This window comes from Cupressus sempervirens, chromosome 10, assembly GCF_028749045.1.
Source record: "Cupressus sempervirens isolate cs-2001-9-10 chromosome 10, ASM2874904v1, whole genome shotgun sequence".
NCBI lineage: Eukaryota > Viridiplantae > Streptophyta > Pinopsida > Cupressales > Cupressaceae > Cupressus > Cupressus sempervirens.
The window spans coordinates 36,870,126-36,891,429 of NC_143127.1; the positions used below are offsets into that span (position 1 = coordinate 36,870,126).

The 21,304-nt window shown below is 36.4% G+C and overlaps 1 protein-coding gene across 3 annotated transcripts in view; it reads right to left on the reverse strand.

The window, feature by feature from the left end:
- Positions 1-4,246: 4,246 nt before the first annotated feature.
- LOC149532444 (agglutinin-like protein) overlaps positions 4,247-21,304 on the reverse strand; it is a 63,338-nt gene continuing 46,280 nt past the window's right edge. For all 3 annotated transcript variants that reach the window (XM_089803450.1, XM_089803451.1, XM_089803452.1), the window contains one exon: positions 4,247-5,401. In XM_089803450.1, the coding sequence (XP_089659576.1) occupies positions 4,633-5,401 (769 nt within the window). In that variant the 3' untranslated portion in view covers positions 4,247-4,632. The remainder of the gene's footprint in view (positions 5,402-21,304) is intronic.

A 21,304-nucleotide genomic window follows, 5' to 3' on the forward strand; every position in this document is an offset into this window, starting at 1 on the left:
AATTGTCTAAAAATGATTAAGCACAAATAGAAGAAGCTATATTATAAATGATGGGAACTTTTAAGATGGCCCCAATAGAAATTGGAAATCTCATACCAGAGGAACTATATAATAGAGTCAATGAATGTTGAAAATCTACAATAACTACAAAAAGGCAAATAAGAGAAGGAACTCTAGTCCAAGTGATGCCTGAGCTTACACCAAAGCAAAGAGCTAAATTCACATAACAATACAGGAACATATTTGTTCCCAAATATAGAGCATTCTCTATATTGAAAAAATAAATTGAAGAAGTTGTTCAACAAAGCACTTTGATTTGGAAAGTGATTTTAAGATTATTACCAAATAAAGACACCAACAAGGATGAAGGGACATCAAGTCACATTGAGCTTGATAACACAAGATTTTGATGAGCTTGGCAGCTTGGAAGAGGCAATAAGTAAGAAAGTTGAGAAGAGTCAACAATAGGATGTTGTCACCATTGAAGACATACCAGAGGATAATCAACAAAATGTCAATGTGAAGAGCTTAAAAGTGAAGCACTTACAAAAGTAACTTCTGACTCACCTCTCTCATGCACCCATCTTGTTCTCATTCAAATTCAAGATTATCCAAAGGCAGAGAGTTAGTCAACTATGGGTATTGTATCAGATACTTCCATAATGGCTACTTTCACAGTTAAAATGAAGTCGAAGGAAATCCAATGATTACCTTTCATAATCCTCTTGTCGAGACCACAACAGTTATTGATGAAGAGAAAGAAGAGGATATCATACAAGTGCAAGAAAATCAATATGTTGTGATTCCCTTAGGACCTCATGATGAGGGAACGAAGGAGGTTGAGAACACAAAGACCGAGGAGACAAATGAGCCTAAAGAGAAAGAGGCAATTCAAGCATCAGTACACTTACCGAGTGAAGATCAACCTACACAAGCTGGAGACAAACATGATGATACACCTAAACAATAGGTAATTGTTACCCAATTTGAGATAGTTTCAGTGAATATTGACAATAGCCACATTCAGAGTGAACAGACACCGAGCACTGATGTCTCAACAGTGCAATTAGCACTATCGAGTTGCAACACTCCTAAGAAGAGGTCATTGAAGAAGGCAAAGTCCCCCAATAAACCTATTACATTAAATGAAGTGACAGTTGTTCCTAAATATGATCCTAAAAACATTACTTTTGAGCAACTGCAAATCTTGCAAGAGTTGTTGAAGAGGAAATCAAAGCAAGAAGAGATGAGAAGGGAACATCAACAAAGGCAGGTATAACATGAAATTATGTATTTTCCTTTCTTAAGAATTATGTACAAAGAACCCTACCCTGGTTTTGAGATATCTTTAATAATGACCAAATGGGTATTTGAAACCATTTTCACAATTTGATATCATGTGTAATGAAAATTATCAAGGAAAACTAGTTATAAAGCACTACAAGGAAAATGAGATCTAATAAGTGAAGCCCCACTTTTAGAATGTTTAGTGATCGAAAGATAGCTTATTTGATGATGATTTGGATTTTACCACCCTTTCTCTGCTTAGTTGTAATTCACATTTATCCAACTTTATCAACATTCATGTCATTTGTCAATTGATTCATTAGCTAGTTAATTAGGGTTGAGGTCATGCATTACTTCCATTCTCTAGTTTAGTCTCGTCCATCTTAGCTTTTGGCATGGCATTAATGCATTTAGAGGAAGTTGAAGCAAAGTTTCTTCTTTTAGTTATCTTTACCATCTAACTTAACCTTCAAGCTTTGTCTCATCAATCAATTATACAAAACTTATTTTTTGAGACTAAGTCTCTTAATACTTCCTCCACTTGACTATCATGCACTCTAGCTTTGGGGATGTAGTATGATGGTTCTGAGATGTTCTAGTCTAGACCTCCACCGTGATCATTATGTAAGTTCTCTTGATATTTTTTCTACTACTGATTAAGATTCAAGTAGTTCTTGTTGTTCATACTTTAGTGCATACTCGTGTTCTTGTATGCTCCTTAGTAGTCGAAATTTTTGAAGAGATGCTTAAGCTTCTTTCTTGATTGGTAGAGTCGCTTCTATCACCTATTATTCCTTGGTCATTCTTGTCTAACATCACATCCTCATCCAAATTCAAAAAATCCTTCTTTGGCAACTCCTCCCACACTCTAAAATGTTAATTCGATTGATGTACAATATTTAAACAAAGGCGTGCAATACTCCTTGAATAAGCAATTACAAGAATCTTTCTATAACAGAAATGATCAAGAATTGAAGACAAAATAAAACAAAGTGTTATGACTTACAATAACTTATATGATTGTTATACTAAATATTATAATGTTACTTTAATACAAGAACATACAAATTGATTACCTTCCAACATAACATTGGGTAACCAAGTTGTCCTCATTACCTAGAGACATGAAACCCGTGATTATCTTTCCAAAAACTCTTTGTTGATAGATTATTGAAAAATGAACTTGAAACCATAAATTTACTATATAAAAAAGTCAATTTGTCATAAAATAACACCATTAGGTGGAATCAAACCCTCAATCTAATGCTAAGATTACACAAGATTTTGTAAAAAAGCATATTAAAAAAATCTGATACATTTACAAGAACATTGTTCACCTTATAAATCATATAAGAAAACTGAACTTGAAAAACTCTCATGTTGAATTTTATGAAGAAAGAAAAAAATGAAAAAATCAACATAATCCTGATAAAATTCATTTTATTAAAAACTCCAACATAATTTCAAAGGAATTTGTAAGATAACTCTTGAAATATCATTAAAAGACTTGTGAAAATAAGTTCGAAATATTGCAACTACAAATTTCAAAGAGCTAACCAGAATGCATTCTGATACCATAACATCATGAGCAATTGATATTCAATAATAAATAAATGAGAAGCGTTCTCCTTTTAAGAAAACAGTTACAAAAGATCTTATCATAACATAAATTACAAAAGATCTTTTCATTACATAAATGATGAAGAATTAAAGAGAATAAAAAGTTAATTTAACAATTATGACTTACAATAAAATACTTACAATTTAACAATTATGACTTACAATAAAATACTTACATGACTATTATACTAAATATTACAATATCGTTTTCCTGCGTGTTTTATGTTCCGTTCTGACCCGAGATTGCTATATCCCTCAGCCCTTCACAGTCATAGTAGTATATAATCTCTCTCAAATAACCAAAGAAAACTAGGAAGCTTTAGATTAAAATATAAACCAGAATTCTTACCCATTTAGGATAACAAAACGGAGTTATGGCTGTGTAGAAATACACATGACAGTTCCAAAATCTGGCTTCAAAACATTTTTAATAGAGGAATAGTTCTAGATACAATTACATACCAATTTTGGAGGGAGAATATGAATCCAGAGTAGATATAGAATATTAAGTTACAACAGAATATCGAACAACGGAGAATTCAACTCCAGAAGTTCCTTCTTCACATGGAATAAAACAATGCAAATGATTCCTTTCAGTGGTGTAGGGAAGAGGCGTCCGTGCACAGCCACCAACTAAATAACTGATTCTTAAAATCACATCTATCTATTTAAAGCTTAATATATTCCCTCAGGTTCAAGGGAGTTATCATATCTTAGGAATTATGGGACTTCTAAAAGCAAAATCTCAGGAATGGCCATGAAGGACATATTCCAGACACAATAAATGCAATTCAACAGACAAAGGATTCTAAAAACCTACAGTTCAAAATAGAATATAATGCAGTCTGCTGTATCAAAATTTGTGAACTTTACATTTTGGCATTTATTTATGAGAAGTGGCCCAAAAAAACTAATAATTATAACAATTTTAAATATTTCCATTGCATTTAGCATAGAACAACAATGTAGGTATAGAGTATCTAAGATAACGCTAATCTTCAAAAGCTGCTTGAAGATGCATCATGTAAAACTACGCATGGGAGGCGCCATGATACACGTTTTTTGATTTTCCCCTACTTTATCTGTAATAAGTTACAATATTAAAAATCATAAGACTCCTACGTATTTGTGAAATCCATGTCAGACAAATGCCTACAATACATATTGGAAGGGTGTGCTCTTACTTATCAATTACCATGCCCAAAAAAATTCGCAGGCAATAACATTCTGACCACGTGCTGCTTAAAGTTCTTGCGTACAGAAAAATGACACGAGTCTCTACTGCTTTTAATTTTAATGTCAGGATCCTTACGGTGTTTCAAGTTTGTATACAAAAAAATGTACTAAAGCGTCAACACATTTCCATTCCAACAATTGTTTCGGGTTACATACAACTGTTTCCACTTTCACGTCTCGTAATTTATGAATAGGAAGCATGTTTTGAACTAATCATAATATATTACATATGATATTATAGAAAGTTCGGCATAATTAAGCACTTGAATATGGGAAAATCCAAGGGCATGTATATGTTGCATATATAGTACATATCTGCACCAGGTCTCAAGTATCGCAAAATAGTACGCAAAATCTTCTTTTAGCAAAAATGAGACATTTTACAGGGATACTGTCTCACAGAAACAGCTTCTTTCTTCATTAATGCTTTTCTACTTCATTACCAGTGATGTTAGAGCATGCTGGACGACTTTCTGGACATAAAAGTTTTCATCTACTTAGACGATGCTTTTTTAAACCTCTTATTTCTGAGAATTGTTCTGAGGCCATTAGCTCACAATTTGTATCCATAACATCAACTGCATCAGATTCTCTGTCCAACATATCAATCTCCGGGCTTTCTATACATTCTTTTTTCATGAGCGTTTGAGTGCTTGAAGGAAAAGTGTTACTTTCTTCTTTAACTTCAGGTAAGTTCTGGTTCTGACATCTCAGTTCAATCAAGCCATCATTATTATCTATGATTGCACCCTTTTCAGCTTTGTGGTTGCACTTGACACTGGGACATATGGAATCATTATTTTGAGACAAACCTTGATGCTTTAACACCAAAACATCTTCAGAATTTTCAACATCCATAGAAGCTAAAGAACCACATATTTGAGGATCAAAAAGAACATCAGACGCAATGTAAAAACATCCTGGGGAAGAGCCATTCCTATCAATCATGTTCTGACTACTACATCCTATTCCATTCTTTGCTATAGCTGTAGGCATTTGACCTGATATAGGGAAGTGAAGGTTGGTTGTCGGGACTATTTGCATCTCTGTCAGTAATTCAAATTCTGGAGGTTGGGATAACCAAAAATTTGGTGTTGAAAAAAAGGATTGCAAATTTGTAGAGAAAGTTGTATTACTAGAATCAGCAGCTGCTGTCATAGGCCCTGATGAAGGCATTGAGCTTTTATGAAAAAGCAAATGAGCAATTGTTCTATCAAAGGGATTTGTCTCTGTTTCCATGTCATTTGGCCCCACACACCTGCAAACAGGGCAGAAACAATTGCCAAGTATTACTCAACTCATTACATTTTAACTCCCTGCCAAGAACATATAGTTAAACCCAAACTGAGGAAAACAAAATCCATTTAAAGTAGCATTTGACATAAATAAGAAAGCAATGCACACAACCAGTGTCTAGAGACATTAATGCAATGAGAGGTGAACAACATACATACACGCAGGACATAACTAGTTAATTTTTTATGCCATCATCGTTAACTTAAAACACAGAACCAGCATCCAGTAATATACAATAATGGATGAACTAGAAACATATATGTACTATGGGTACTACATAGCCATTTTTGTTTTTATGACACCAAGCTGGACTACCATTGCATTCACACTGTTGATTGTGTGTTGTAACTTGTACCTATACATTTTCTAATTGAAACCTTAATGACAAAATATACACTATCTGATGCCTGCAAAACAAGTTCTCGATTTGCTCTCTTTTGTCATAATTGCCCCACACTGCATCAACATAGTTTTAACTTTTTGCCCATAGACATGATTGCTATAGTGTGTGGCATACTATAGCTTTTGGTGGTGCCAACTTTTTACTAACAATTCTACATAGTTCATACTCCCCTCATTAACAGTTCAACCAAGCTCCCAAAAGAAAAATGTAACGAACAAACCAGTAGATACTGAAGAAGTCCATGCAAAAATTCAATTAATCAAGAAAGTTATTTAAGAAGTTGCAAATAAAGTACATTGAAAATGTATCACAACTACAAACATTATTTCCAATTAACTAGCCTGTACTTTCTCAATCCATAAAATTTAATTCTCGCAACACTTTACCATCATATGTAATTATCCATCTAAAACATGATTCTGGACATTGTTTTAGTCATAGTTACAAAAAATCCCAAGTACTTGGCGAGCTTTTAAAAACTCCCAAGTTTTCTTGCATGATGAGTATTTCTGCCAAAAACTTGCAGACTTTACTCAGCGTTTTTGAAATGTCCCTTTACTGGTTTTGTATGATATTTTCAACCTCTAATCAGATCTTTAAGATCAAACAACCAATCTTTCAAAGATCCACCAATTTCTCAATAAACCCCAAATCGGGTATGCCGGAAATAGTGCCAAAAACTTCACAGCTTCACATATTATTAATAAATCTGAAAGTGGACATTTTCATAGAAATTTGAGCAGCATAACAGCTTACAAAATGATATTTTCAGATCTGTATAACATGCACACAATAGCTCCCAAATGAAGGACAAAAACAATGCTCATCGGGCTCCCGAAAATAGCACAAAATAGCCCGGAATCACCACAAAAACTTAATAATATATCACAAAAGTATAATCACATCCAAATACATATATTCAGCTCTATTTTAACATTTAAAAGTCTGATATACAGCAGCAACCCAAACTGATATGAAATACTCAACTGGAAACACCAAACTCTTACAAAAAACACACCCGAAAATTTACAAATTTGCACTGTTCAGCACAAAGGCAAACTCTGCATGAGCATGCACATGGAATGGCTTCAAACTCCCGTCCTTAGCCTTCCTGGAAACCTGCAAACTCCCGTTCTTGGGTCTCCCTGGAAACCTGCAAACTCTCGTTCTTCGATCTCCTTCTCCACAGGTTTGGCAGCCTCTGAAGAATAACAAAGAAATGAGCAAAATCAAGTTTTGGAATGAGCCCAAAATGCCTCCAAACCCCTTAAAAGAGAGCATAACCCTAACTCACGTCCAAGAGGGGTTAATAAAACATATTTTAATAATAATTTTCATTTATTAGTCCATTCGCTTCCAAAGGTTATCCCCTTTTGCTGAAACTTCACCTTTTTGGGCTTGCCTGCCTTAGCAAAGATTATTATTTTGAATTATTTGAAAAGAAGACATGACAAGTCCTCCCCTCCCAAATATTGTTTGTCCTCAAGCAATGGCTGAACAATAAACCAATCAATCCACTTGGATCCCAAATGTAGTCATGAACTATACTACTGCCAATTAACACAGGCCCCTGCAATATCCTCTGCAATATGACCAAGAGGAATCCATAATCAAACTGACAATTATAGCTCAACCAACATCGGACAAGCTGCTAGCACAAGAAAAGACAAGACCATGCAATCTACTAATCAAATCCATGATAGCACCCAAACAAACACTGCTACCAAAATGTGTTAAAGATCTCCAGTCAACTAAATCCCAAATGCCAGTATAACAATCTCGAGTTCATATCTATAAACTAGAATCAGCTGGTAACTCAAGCAAAATCCTCACTTGAGTAATATGACCAATACCAACTCCACATACCTGTCATGATGAGATAATGTAGTCACAATACTGTCTTCACTCACCTTCAGCTGGCGGGATAAATCATGTGAAGTACTACTAGCCTCAACCTCATGTGACGAAGCATCTAACTGTGCCTGGTACTCTCTCTCAGAAAAGTCATGAACGCTCAATGTCTGCTCATCTCTACCAGGTATCTCACCATCATGCACAACAACATCCTCATAATCATCATCCTTGAGGTCAAATCTATCTATCACTCTTTGACTAAAATCATCAAATGTAATTACCTGATCATGACCTTGAGTAGTCATTCCATGATACCACCAATCATAGGCTGCATCTTCCATGTGTAGACTTGCAATTTGAACAACATCACTCTCCTTCATGGGGTTAAGTGTGAAGAAGGTCTGTAATTTTTGTAGCCATGCTCTAGCTGAAATTTTATTTGTTTCATCAAAAGTAGGTGCTATAAACTTGCTTATTTTATTTTTGAGCTCTCTTCCACTTATGTCATGCTCCCTTCTGTACTCTTTCTTGGGCATCAAAGTGTTCATCATATCCACATATTCTCTAAAAGGAACTAAACTGCGAAAGTCATCTTCTAAACCATTGTAAGTAGCTCTTAATGCAATCAAGTTACCTGTAACCTCTTCCATGGGATTAAGGGTTGGATTTGGCACTGGTGGCTCATCCGCATGCAAAAAAATAGTTTTGTTGATTGCAAGGGTGTGAGTTTCAGATTTTTGGACTCCTCTGAAGTGCTCCCTTTCTCATTAATAGATGCAACTCCTTGCAATTTTTCTGTCAATATTCGCAAAGCCTCTCTAGTTTCTGTCAAACTATCCACTGTTTGCTTCTGAGTATTTTGGATGTCTTGGAAGAATTTCTTTGCCATCTCATCTAGATTAGCCATACTTTTTCCTTCCTTGGATTTTATACTTTTACTTTCAACTGGAGGTTTCACCAAAATTTCTTTATTCTTTTCTCGCTATAAATATCTCTTTTCTCTTTCACTTAGTTGCATGCAACCATAAATTTTGACATGCAGTTGATTAGAAGCAACATGCAACCACCAAATTCACCAAGAACTAACATGCAAATGATTAGAAGTAGAATGCAACCATAAATTTTGACATCCAGCTGATTGGAAGCAACATGCAACCATAAATTATGACATGCAAGATTTGGGTAGTTATCAAAACTGACATGCAAGATCTGGGTAGTTGTCAAAACTGACATGCAAGATCTTGGTAGTTGTCAAAACTGACATGCAAGATCTGGGTAGTTGTCAAAACTGACATGCAAAGTTTGGGTAGTTGTCAAAACTGACATGCAAACTTCTACAAACCCTCAGGCTGGCAAGATCATGGCTCTGATACCACTGAAATGTCCCTTTACTGGTTTTGTATGATATTTCCAACCTCTAATCAGATCTTTAAGATCAAACAACCAATCTTTCAAAGATCCACCAATTTCTCAATAAACCCCAAATCGGGTATGCCAAAAATAGTGCCAAAAACTTCACAGCTTCACATATTATTAATAAATCTGAAAGTGGACATTTTTATAGAAATTGGAGCAGCATAACAGCCTATAAAATGATATTTCCAAATCTGTATAACATGCACACAATAGCTCCCAAACGAAGGACAAAAGCAATGCTCATCGGGCTCCCGAAAATAGTACAAAATAGCCCGAAATCACCACAAAAACTTAATAATATATCACAAAAGTATAATCACATCCAAATACATATATTCAGCTCTATTTTAACATTTAAAAGTCTGATATACAGCAGCAACCCAAACTGATATGAAATACTCAACTGGAAACACCAAACTCTTACAAAAAACACACCCACAAATTCACAAATCTGCATTGTTCAGCACAAAGGCAAACTCTGCATGAGCATGCACATGGAATGGCTTCAAACTCCCGTCCTTAGCCTTCCTAGAAACCTGCAAACTCCCATTCTTGGGTCTCCCTGGAAACCTGCAAACTCCCGTTCTTGGGTCTCCTCCACAGGTTTGGCAGCCTCTGAAGAATAACAAAGAAATGAGCAAAATCAAGTTCTGAAATGAGCCCAAAATGCCTCCAAACCCCTTAAAAGAGGGCATAACCCTAACTCACGTCCAAGAGGGGTTAATAAAACATATTTTAATAATAATTTTCATTTATTAGTCCATTCGCTTCCAAAGATTATCCCCTTTTGCTGAAACTTCACCTTCTCGGGCCTGCCTACCTTAGCAAAGATTATTATTTTGAATTATTTGAAAAGGGGACATGACAGTTTTTGCCAAATTCTTGGTCTCAAAAAACATAATGCCTGGGGTGTAAAAAAAATCTCATTCTAATTTTATATTGACCAATTTCTTTTGATCCTCCAGTGAAAAAATGCCCTCCACAGTCCAAGCCTTTGATGAGGTCATTTGCAGCAATTTTGTGCCAAGAAGTGAAGATTTATAGTTCATCCAATCACAAGCGCAATTGGAACTTGTTTAAGCCCATCCACACGAAGAAGATGAATAAGTTAGCTCAGAAATGCCTCAATTACCTTGTGTTTGTGCAATATAGTCTTTGGTTGTGCACAAGAAAGGTAGAGAAAATATTAGGTAGTTCAACTAATTTGAATGATATAGGCCCTTACAGTGATTGGACTGCAGAGGAGCAACCTCCATTGTTTACAGAGTATGACATCTATAATTTGGAGAGATGGACTATGGAGGAGGGGGGTGGATTTGGATCCACATTTGATGACATTGAGGAGGATGAGGAGGTTGATGATGATGACGATACATACCCAGTGCCAGCAGAATCTGCATCCAGGATGGAGGTCGAGCCACAACATATCGTGTTGAGCAGGGACTCTTAGGACTAGACCCTCTAATTCTACCTTTCCCCTACTTTTTAAAGAGCTGGGAAGAGGAAGATGTAAAATATTTTGACATTTGTTTACTTACAGTTTCACAAAAACAATTTGCTATTTTAATTTTGCTTCAAACTATCAAGCCCCAGCAATCAACATTCCACGTAAGCATGCCATTTCGAACCCAATTTGCACTTAAACAATCAAATATTTCTAGACTCAGCTGGTTTCTTTTATGTGCTCATTCATTGACTCATTGGATCCATCTCCTCATTGAATTTTGCCAAAAAATAATGCATATCTAATTAAATCTAAGCAAATTTACAAGTTGTTGAGTTCTTTTTTGGGGCCTCCACAAAGTTTTGCTTCTGGTGAGATTATCAATGTTACAATGATTATATTTATTTCAGATTCAAACTGTATACGTTCTTTTAATTCTTAGACTCTTCAATGGTATGTTTATGTCTGCTATTTCTTCTTCTTGCAGGTCGTAATGGTGCTCCACAAGATAAGTCTTCTTCATATGAATGCTTTGAATATAAATCTGAATATTTACAATATAGATGTCAAACACCAAATGATCTGCACTAATAAATTTATGTGGTTCACATCTTAATCGATCTCATAATCACTGCATATATATAGAGAGATCTTGGGGAGGACACATCTCTACACCAAGATGTATCTTCTCTACACGCCACTTCATTATCAGTGGCTTACATTAATCATCCTTTGCATCATTTCATAGCACAAATAATATGCATCGGTTTATGACACAAGGAAGATGCATCGATTATGCATCAATTTTATAACCGATAGTTATGATCTGATCATTATGCAGCATTGACAGTAGTACCATTAATTTCTCAATGCTTATATACATGTCAATAATAATGATCTTCAAATGTAGATCAATAAGATGCAGATTTATACTTGGAACATATAAAATGTTCCAATCTGATTATGAATGATTCTTTGTGTCATAAATAAGATCAGTATGATTATATTATTGTAATCATTTAAATATGTATGTGTGTACATCAATATACATCATGTATGTTGATGTAGACACGTGCATATGTAATTATATCATCCTACTAGTCTTATTGTCATTTATACTCATCTGACCAAAGCTACCAATTTTCAGCACTCCCTCTTAGCTAGGGAAGATAAAGTTTTAACCAAGTATATGTCTCAACAATAGGCTCATCTTATTGTGAGAACAGATATCACCTTACTCGTGATATCAAAGGATATGATATGCTCAAGAATATCAAGTCATGTGGCATTCTTCATAAAATATCCAAGTTATGGTACGTGCACTACTATCAAGTCTCATGATGTCTACTATAACAAATCATGGTATATCCATGGATTCACTATCCATCATGGATATCTCATAAGAATCATAATGATCTTTAATTAATATCAAGGCTCATGATATACATCAAAATATCCAAGAGATATTAACTATCGGGACATGTCCACGAGCATCAAATCTCATGATATCCATCATGATAGTGAAGCTAATCATTGTAAAGGCATCACTTTACAATGTCAAATACAAGTGCTCATTTTCTGAAAAATTGTCACCTTACAATAATGTACATAGGGGGGCCATAAAGTTATGGAGCCCACACATGACAATATAAGATTTTCCACGAAGTCATTACAGAGTCTCTAACATGGTGTTGTTATGGCATCACACACATGACATCCACCATTAACCATATCAGAGGATGGAACTATCATAACTACTCCCAAAGGGTGGAACAAGAGTTTCACTTTAAGCTTCTCTCTCACAAAGAAGAATACAATAAAGTACATTTCAAGAAATCATTGATGCTAAGACTCCCTCTTAGCAAGGACTTCATTCTTCACAACTCCAAGCGAATCTCAAAATGCATAGACTTTACTTTGGTATGAGACTTGGTGAGAATATCATTCCTTTGTTCTTCAGTGATAATGTACTTTGTCTAGAAACCATCTCCATGGTCTACTTCCTTTGAATCACTATGATCAAAGTCATTAAAGATCCACTTGGCAGATCTTCTAGCAACTCTCTTTGTTCTGATTACAACATTATTCGTAGTAGTTTCTTGTACACAAGTGTATTGTATGATTTCATAGTAACATGAGTGAATGAAATAAACTATGGATTTATCCCTTGGCTTGGCAATACCAACATTTATGATAATGTGGCTTCTATCTGAAGCTCCAAGTACATGGATGAACCTTTTGACTTTCTTGTCCAAGATTGCCTTAGACCTTTTTTGAATGTAATATCAACCTTCTGACCTCCTCATTCAAGGTTTCATCTGGTAGATTATCTAACTACCTCTTGATAGCTATAGTTTCCTAGTCACTAGAGAAGCCATCTGGACATGATCTTCTTCCTTTGAACCAAGATAATCCTCGATAATCAATTAATGAAGATCCTCTAAATACTCCCTCACGAAAGCATATCTTGCTCCAAGAATGCAATTAGGTCTGAATTGTCTCCAATGACTCATGACAAATGAACCATCATTCTCTACTATAGCTACGAAGAGTGTCTCTCACTTGGGCATCATGATCAATGTCCAAAGTTTCATGTGAATCTATAACCTCATATATTGTGTCCAGAAAGCATCATTTAGGTGTCAATCCTCTAACTCATCAACTTACATAGATTAACCTGCTACTAAAGCTACCTTACATTTTGTTGTCGGCTTTGCTCCTTTCTTGGATATTGCAAAAATTACTAGTAGGACCGATGAAAGCTAAATTGTTAATATCAGTTGTTTTATTTTTCCTAGTAAGCTTCGACACTCAATTGTCTTAACTAATATAGTAGTAGTCTTCGGAGTAATCTATCAAAAGTCAAATGACATGTTTCAAATATCTCTAAAAATTTCCCCAATGAGCCATTGCTTGATTGGATTGTCCCTTTGTCATTAATAGCCCATCTTCCTTAGTACAATTTGCAATTTAGAAGTATATAGTGAACTCTGCCATATTGTGATTCTATTACAAACTCCCACTCATGCCAGTTTCAACGGCATTATGTGATGCAATTGGAGAGGCAATTTTATAATTTGTAACATCACATTTTGAGACCTCCAAATCCTAAAGGCACATACTTCCTAATAACCCGGCTAGAAACATACATTGACAAACTTCAAAGATTCACATGAAGGAACTAGTATGATTACATCTCCAATTTTTGTTATTCCACTACATTTCCCATTGTGAGTCCCTTCAGCTTTCCACTATAGTTTCCAAGAGCATCTTAACAGCTTGCAACTTGACCTTTAAAAGCTTTGTTGCATATGCTTTTCTCAATGATGTTGCAGACAGGAAGGTTTCAGATCATTCAATCTCCTCACATCAAGTGTTGTTTACATAATCTCCATTTATCACTGTCTAGTACCCTACAATTATCAATTTCCAGTCATGTCCCAAGAAATACTTGAACCAGCCTAATAATATGTTTAGATGTCATTAATTCTCAAGAAAATGCATTATTCATCCCCTTCTTTTGATTAAATATAGAGTCTCAATCTAATGAATCATATGCCTAGAACAAAACTTGTGTTCAAGCCCAACATAAAATATCCCCACGAGTGTCTCCAAACTTAATGGAAGATCAAGAGGAAATTCTCAGGAAATATTCTTCTTTAGAAACGTCAGCAACCCTATTTACAACATTCGCGACAATCTTTGTAAATCCTTTACTTGAAAAAATTACTTTCCCCACAAGAATATGACTCGACATGTGTTCATTAACATCTAGGGCTAGGAAGATTGTAGAGCCCAATCTTCAAACCCAATAGACTTGTACTTTTGAATATTAATCTCAGTTCTCAACGGCTCTTCAGCCACAAACAATAATCACACCGAGTATATTGAGGTGTGACTTGTTACTCGCGTGATTGAATATTATAACAAAGCAATCCATTAATGGTGCTTGAGACAAAAGTACAAATTCACATCAAAGTGGCGTTATACAACTTTCACATCCGCATCGACTCCCACCTTTCTCTCACAAACTTTTGTCCTATTGGTAGCCATTGACAACAATGATGTAAAATCCTTAGGTGATATCATTGATAGAATTGTAGAAATATCAACGCATTCTTCATTTGTAGATCGCTTTCAGTGTACATTGTTCCACTATTCACAACCAAGTGCATTTGGAAAGGCAGTGATTATCGATACATATGTAGAGATGATTGGAGGCTTGCAACTCATCACATATCTATCCAAGCTACAACTCCGTATCTGAATATCACCAGTTGTTGCTACTTGGAGACTATGCATCATAGCCTTACACTAAAAATACATCATCAATCAAATCAATAGAGTTTTACAATTTGCATGGCCATACAAACACCACAATTCAGAGACTCAGTTCAAGCAATAACAAGACACAGTAACCATCAGGCCAATCTTTATATATTTCGAACATAATACACATCACATACAATTCACTGTCCATTTGGACACATTCTTCATCACTAGTGAATCCCTACATATATTCAGAATATGAATCCATGCGTAGTGTCGTAGTTCATACTATGATCAGATAGCGACATCATCATAATAGATTGGTAATATCCTTCTGATGTCACAGTGATCAAACTATCCATCGAACATATTTCTTGTGATGTCTAATCACACAATTTTCTCTCTGTATCTGTTTGTCTTAATTGTTGTTGTATACCATCAATTCCACAAGAAAGCATAGATGCTTCCTCTTCTCCCTACTAATATACATTCATGATTGATGATTTTTGTTTAGATTTCCATATTTGTCGTCTTGGACACTATATATAGACTTCAAACATGATTCTATATTTGCAGCAGTGCATTTTCTTGAGAGTTTCTGAAGTATTGTAAACAGATCCATTACCACAACTTTTGAAGTCACTGTATTCCATGAGACTGACACATCTTTGGGGGAGTCCGCCAAATGTTTTATGTCCCTGTCTAGATTTCTAAATTCTGCATGCAATGTCTACAAGAACACCAACTCTCCGATATAGCTGCTTCTCTATATTCAATGCATCTGCAGATTGCTGCTATTTCTCACACATCATCTTTCCATCATGTTTGTTGCTTCATTTGCTTCAGCAAGGATTTCTCAACTTTTAGACTTCTATCTTATTCACCTATAGAGATATAGGAAGACAAAGAGGGCGCGGTCAAGGAGGAAGGGGAAGCAGTAGATCATCTGGAGGCTGCAATGAAACCCAAAAGAAAAATGAAGATGTGGGTACTAGCAGGAACCATAGGAATGAGGGATTCAACCGCTCCCATGATCAAGACTTTGGAAATCAGAGAGGAAGAGGAAGAGGACGTGGACAAGGAAGAGGTGGCTTTCGTGGTACCTGTTTCCATTGCAATGAAGAAGGTCATCGTGCCTTTGAATGCCATCAACGACAAGGAAGGATAGATAGGAGAACTGAGGGCCAAGCTAGGGTTGCTTATGTGGATGAGGATGCAGAATCATCACATTCAGAGGGTGCAGAAAGAGGAGAGACCTTGGTAAATGAAAGAGTCCTACTAAGTGGTGAGATTGAACCAGGACAACGGAGGAGTTTGTTCGGTACCAGATGCAAGTGTGAGGATAAATGTTGTGACGTGATCATTGATGGTGGTAGCACTGATAACTTGGTATCAGAAGAGATGGTCTCTAAGTTGAAGCTCAGGAGGGAGAAACATCCCCAGCCCTATCGGATTGCTTGGGTAAAAGATGATCATAAGGTCCTGGTAAGTGAACAATGTTTAGTGAAATTCAAAATTGGGAGTTACCATGATGAAGTTCTCTGTGATGTTATTTCGATGGATGTTTGCCATCTATTGTTGGGTAGACCATGGCAGTTTGATAGACATGCAGTACATGATGGACATGCAAACACATACTCTTTGAAAAAGGATGGAGTTCGCCACAAATTGAAGCCCATGAAAAAGGAAGGTGAAAAGGTATGTAGCAGTGCTAGGATTTGTCTTGTTGATGAAAGGAAGTTTTTAGATGGCATGAAACATCAGCATATGTGCTATGCTTTGATTCCTAGGAAAGATAAAGAAGGTAGTAGTGAAATACCACTTGAAGTTTCAGATTTACTAGGGGAGTTTGGAGATATTATCTCTGATAATGTTCCAGATGGATTGCCACCAGTAAGGCAAATCAGTCATTAGATAGATCTGATTCCAGGAGCTAGTTTGCCTAACAAGGCTGCTCACAGGATGACTCCTACTGAAACAGAGGAGCTAAATAGACAGGTTCAGGAGCTGTTGAGGAAGGGCTTGATTCGAGAGAGCCTGAGTCCATGTGCAGTATCTGCAATACTCGCACCAAAGAAGGATGGAGAGTGGAGGATGTATACAGATTCTCGAGCTATAAATAAGATAACCATCAAGTACCAATTTCCTTTGCCAAGGATGGATGATCTTATGGACTGCTTGAGTGGAGCTCAGTACTTCACAAAGATAGATCTCAAGAGTGGCTATCATCAGATATGGATTCGAGAAGGAGATGAGTGGAAAACAGCCTTCAAGACCAAGGAGGGTCTTTATGAGTGGTTAGTCATGCCCTTTGGATTGACGAACGCCCCAAGCACCTTCATGCAGCTCATGAATGAGGTACTTAAGAAGTTCTTGGGAAAATTTGTTATTGTTTATTTGGATGACATTTTAATTTTCAGCAAGACTTTGGAAGAACATTTATTGCATATTCGTAGTGTCCTTGAAAGGCTAAGGGAAGAGAAACTATTAATTAATCTGAAGAAGTGTATCTTTGCAAAAAGGGAGTTAGTCTATTTGGGGTTTGTTATATCACCCGAAGGTCTCAAAATGGATCCGAAGAAGGTAAAAGCCATCTTGGAATGGCCTACTCCAAGGTCTGCTACTGAGGTAAGATCATTTCATGGTCTGGTTAGTTTTTACAGGAAGTTTATTAAGAATTTCAATGGCATATGTGCATCCCTAACTGATACAATAAGAGGAGATAGAAAAGAGTTCAAATGGACTGCAGCAGCTGCGAGAAGTTTTGAATTGCTGAAGAAAAAGGTAACAGAACAACCTGTGTTGGCACTTCCAGATTTTAGAAAGGTTTTTTAGGTGGATTGTGATGCCAGTGGCAGCGCTATTGGGGCTGTATTAAGCCAAGAAGGTAAGCCTATTGCGATATTTTAGTGAAAAATTGAATGATGCAAAGAAGAAGTATTCTATTTATGATCAAGAGTTATATGCAATAGTTCAGGCCTTAAAGAAATGGAGGCATTATTTATTGCCAAAGGAATTTGTTTTGTATACTGATCATCAGGCATTACAGTATCTAAATAGCCAAGGTAAATTGAATCAAAGGCATATGAAGTGGGTAGAGTTCCTGCAGAGTTATACATTTGTGTTGAAGCATAGAAGTGGAAAATTTAACAGGGTTGCAGATGCACTAAGTAGGAGACAGTTGTTGCTTACAGTAATGCAGGTTGAAGTAGTTGGGTTTGATGAACTCAAGAATTTGTACCCCGAGGATCCTGATTTTGCTAAAGCATGGAAAGCTTGTAAAGAACCTGTTGCTATAGATAGAACCAAGTGGTTAGACTATTTGATTCAGGATGGCATGTTGTTCAAGGGTAGTCAATTGTGCATTCCAAGGAGTTCCATGAGGGAAAATCTAATTAAGGAGAAACACAGTGGAGGGATGGCAGGACATTATGGTCGAGATAGGACCATTGCCATTCTTAGAGAACATTATTTTTGGCCTCAAATTTCACAGGATGTGAAGAAGTTTGTACAAAGTTGCCAGGTTTGTCAAGTTGCCAAAGGGTTTACTCACAATACTGGCCTATATCAGCCATTGCCTGTTCCATCAAGGCCATGGGAGGACATAAGTATGGATTTTGTTCTTGGATTGCCAAGGACACAAAGGGGTAATGACTCAGTATTCGTGGTGGTTAATAGGTTCTCCAAAATGGCACATTTCATTCCATGCCACAAAACTCATGATGCTGTCCATATTGCAGACTTGTTTTTCAAAGAGGTGGTAAGACTACATGGACTTCCAAGGAGTATAGTTTCTGACAGAGATACTAAATTTGTGGGATATTTTTGGAGGACATTGTGGAAAAAGTTGAGAACAGACTTGAAATTCAGTTCCACGCATCACACACAAACTTACGGCCAAACAGAAGTGGTAAACAGAAGTCTGGGCAATTTGCTGAGATGTTTAGTTGGGGATAAACCCAAGGGATGGGATTTGATTCTACCACAAGCAGAGTTTGCTTACAATAACTCTATAAATAGGAGTACTAGAAAATCACCATTCCAAATTGTATATGGGAATAGCCCAAGGACTGCACCAGAATTGAGGAAGATAGAGCAAGGGGAGAGGACAAGTGCTGAAGTGGAAGAATTTGCTGAACATATCAAGCGTCTACATGAGGAGGTTCAAGCACACATTACCAAAATGAATCAAGAGTATAAAGCTAGGGCTGATCAAAGGAGAAGACATAAAGAATTCCGCGTAGGATATTTAGTCATGGTGCACTTACGAAAAGAAAGATTTCCAGCCGATACTTACAACAAGCTGAAAATGAAGAAATTTGGCCCCTGCAAAGTTTTGAAGAAACATGACTCAGGAAATGCATATGAGGTGGAGCTGCCAGATGGTATTCACATTTCTCCCATTTTCAACATTGCAGATTTAACAGAGTATCATGATGATGGTGCAGATGAGGTGCTGGTGATAGAGCCATGTCCAATTCCTGCTTCTAAGAAGGAGGAGATAGAAGACATTCTAGATCATCGTGTGGGTAGGAGTACCAAAAACAGGCAATATGAAGAGTATTTGGTCAAATGGAAAGGACGACCGATCAAGGACTCAACTTGGATTTCAGCAGCTGAGGTTTCCCATTTGGGATTTCCTCTACCATTCATAAAGTGACAGGGTCACTTTTCAATCTACCCTAGGTGTCTGATGCAGGAGCATCAAGAGGTATAAGGGTAATCCTATGTCACCCAAAAAAAAATATACTTAGACTTAGTTTCTGTTTGATGTGTTTTCATTTTTGGATACCCATTTGGGTCAAATAAAGGTTCCAACTCTCACAGTTCCACTATAAGTGTGCTAGAAAATCCCGAAAAAATAGGAGCATGTAATTGGGCCATCATTTTGGTAAACTAGAAGGTGTGAATTGGCCAGATGAATGTAATTGTGATTTAGAGCATTCCAAAAAAAAAAATCAGGTCAAAAGGCCCCACGGTTTGAAAGTTATTGCAGTTTTTCGGGTTTTGGAGACCTCCTAAGAATGCTTCAAAGTTAGGTTAGGGGCATTAAATGACCTCGAAAAGGGCCAAAAAATGGGGGACAAGCAAAGCTTGTCCATAGGGCTATAGAGCGCTTCAAGAGCTTTCTAGAAATGTAAACGGTTCGTCAATCGGAGCTACGGTTCAAAAGTTATGCCTCTCGGAAGTTCGGTTACCGTTTTTGGATTCTTTTAGATTTGCAGCTTCTGGAACCTTCTATTTGGTCGGTGGATGCCTACTAGCACTTTCTAGAATGTACTCCTAGTCCTTAACCCTTCGGGGTCTATTTAAGGAGATTTCTAGCATTGTAAAAGGCAATTTGGAGTGGAGTTTGAGAGGAGGTACTGAAAGGAGAAATTATCTCCACATTTATGCTATTGTAAGCCTTAGGGCATGTTTTGAAGTTTATTTTCTCTGTACTGAATATACTAGCTTATTTTTCAGTTAATACAATTTCCCTTTTCTGTTGTGTCCATTATGTTCTTGGGTTGTGTCCCAATCATTGTTATATCTTCGTTATATTTGAGGTTGGAGCCTCAAAATTTGAGTTGGTGCTTAGTCTTTAAATTAGGGGATTGGTGTCTTTTATAAGTTGGTGCCTACAAATTAGATTGGTGATTGGATCTTCCTTCTTGGATTATAACTCGTGGTTTAGTACCTAAAAAATTATTCTAAGTTTATTATTTTGGGACGCTGGATATGGGCAGTAGATCCAAGCATCTATTCTAACCATAGTTTTTCCCTTCCATCTTTTCATAAAAAATTGGTGTTTTTTTTTTTTTTTTGTGGATATGTGCACATGCTCATCTCTTGCATAGTTCTTTTGATGTTGTCTTAAGATGTGGTAATGCTATTGATGCTATTATTGATGTTGAAGTTAGAAATTGGTATATATTGATTCACCACACCAGCCACAATATATATGTGTGCGCGTGTGTGCATGTGTGTAATGCAACAGAAAAGAATGTCATGTTTTGTGGTTTATCTAACTCCAAGTTTGTGAAGATAATGCACTATAAGAGCACAAAGGAGATCTAGGAAAAGCTTTACAACTCCGAAAAAGCTTCCAAGAGACAACGACAAAAGTAAAGCTTGTGAAAGTACTGCAAGAACGAAATATACTATTTTATGTGGTTTATCTAACTCTAAGTTGGTCAAGATATTGCATTGCATGAGCAGATAGGAGATTTGGGGAAAGTTCAATAATATCTATGAAGGTGATCAAAAGGTCAAGAAAGCAAAAGTTCAAACCTACCAAGGAAAGTTTGAAAGTATGAAGATGAAGAAAGAAAATATTATTGCATACCTTCTCTAGGTTGATCAAAAATTTGTTAATATAATCAAAGGACTTCGTGAAGAAGTGAAGGTTTTGATGATTGTGAAAAAGAAACTCATATCCCTTTCCTCAAGATTTGGTTCTAATGTATCCGCAATAGAAGAGTCTAGATGTTTGAATA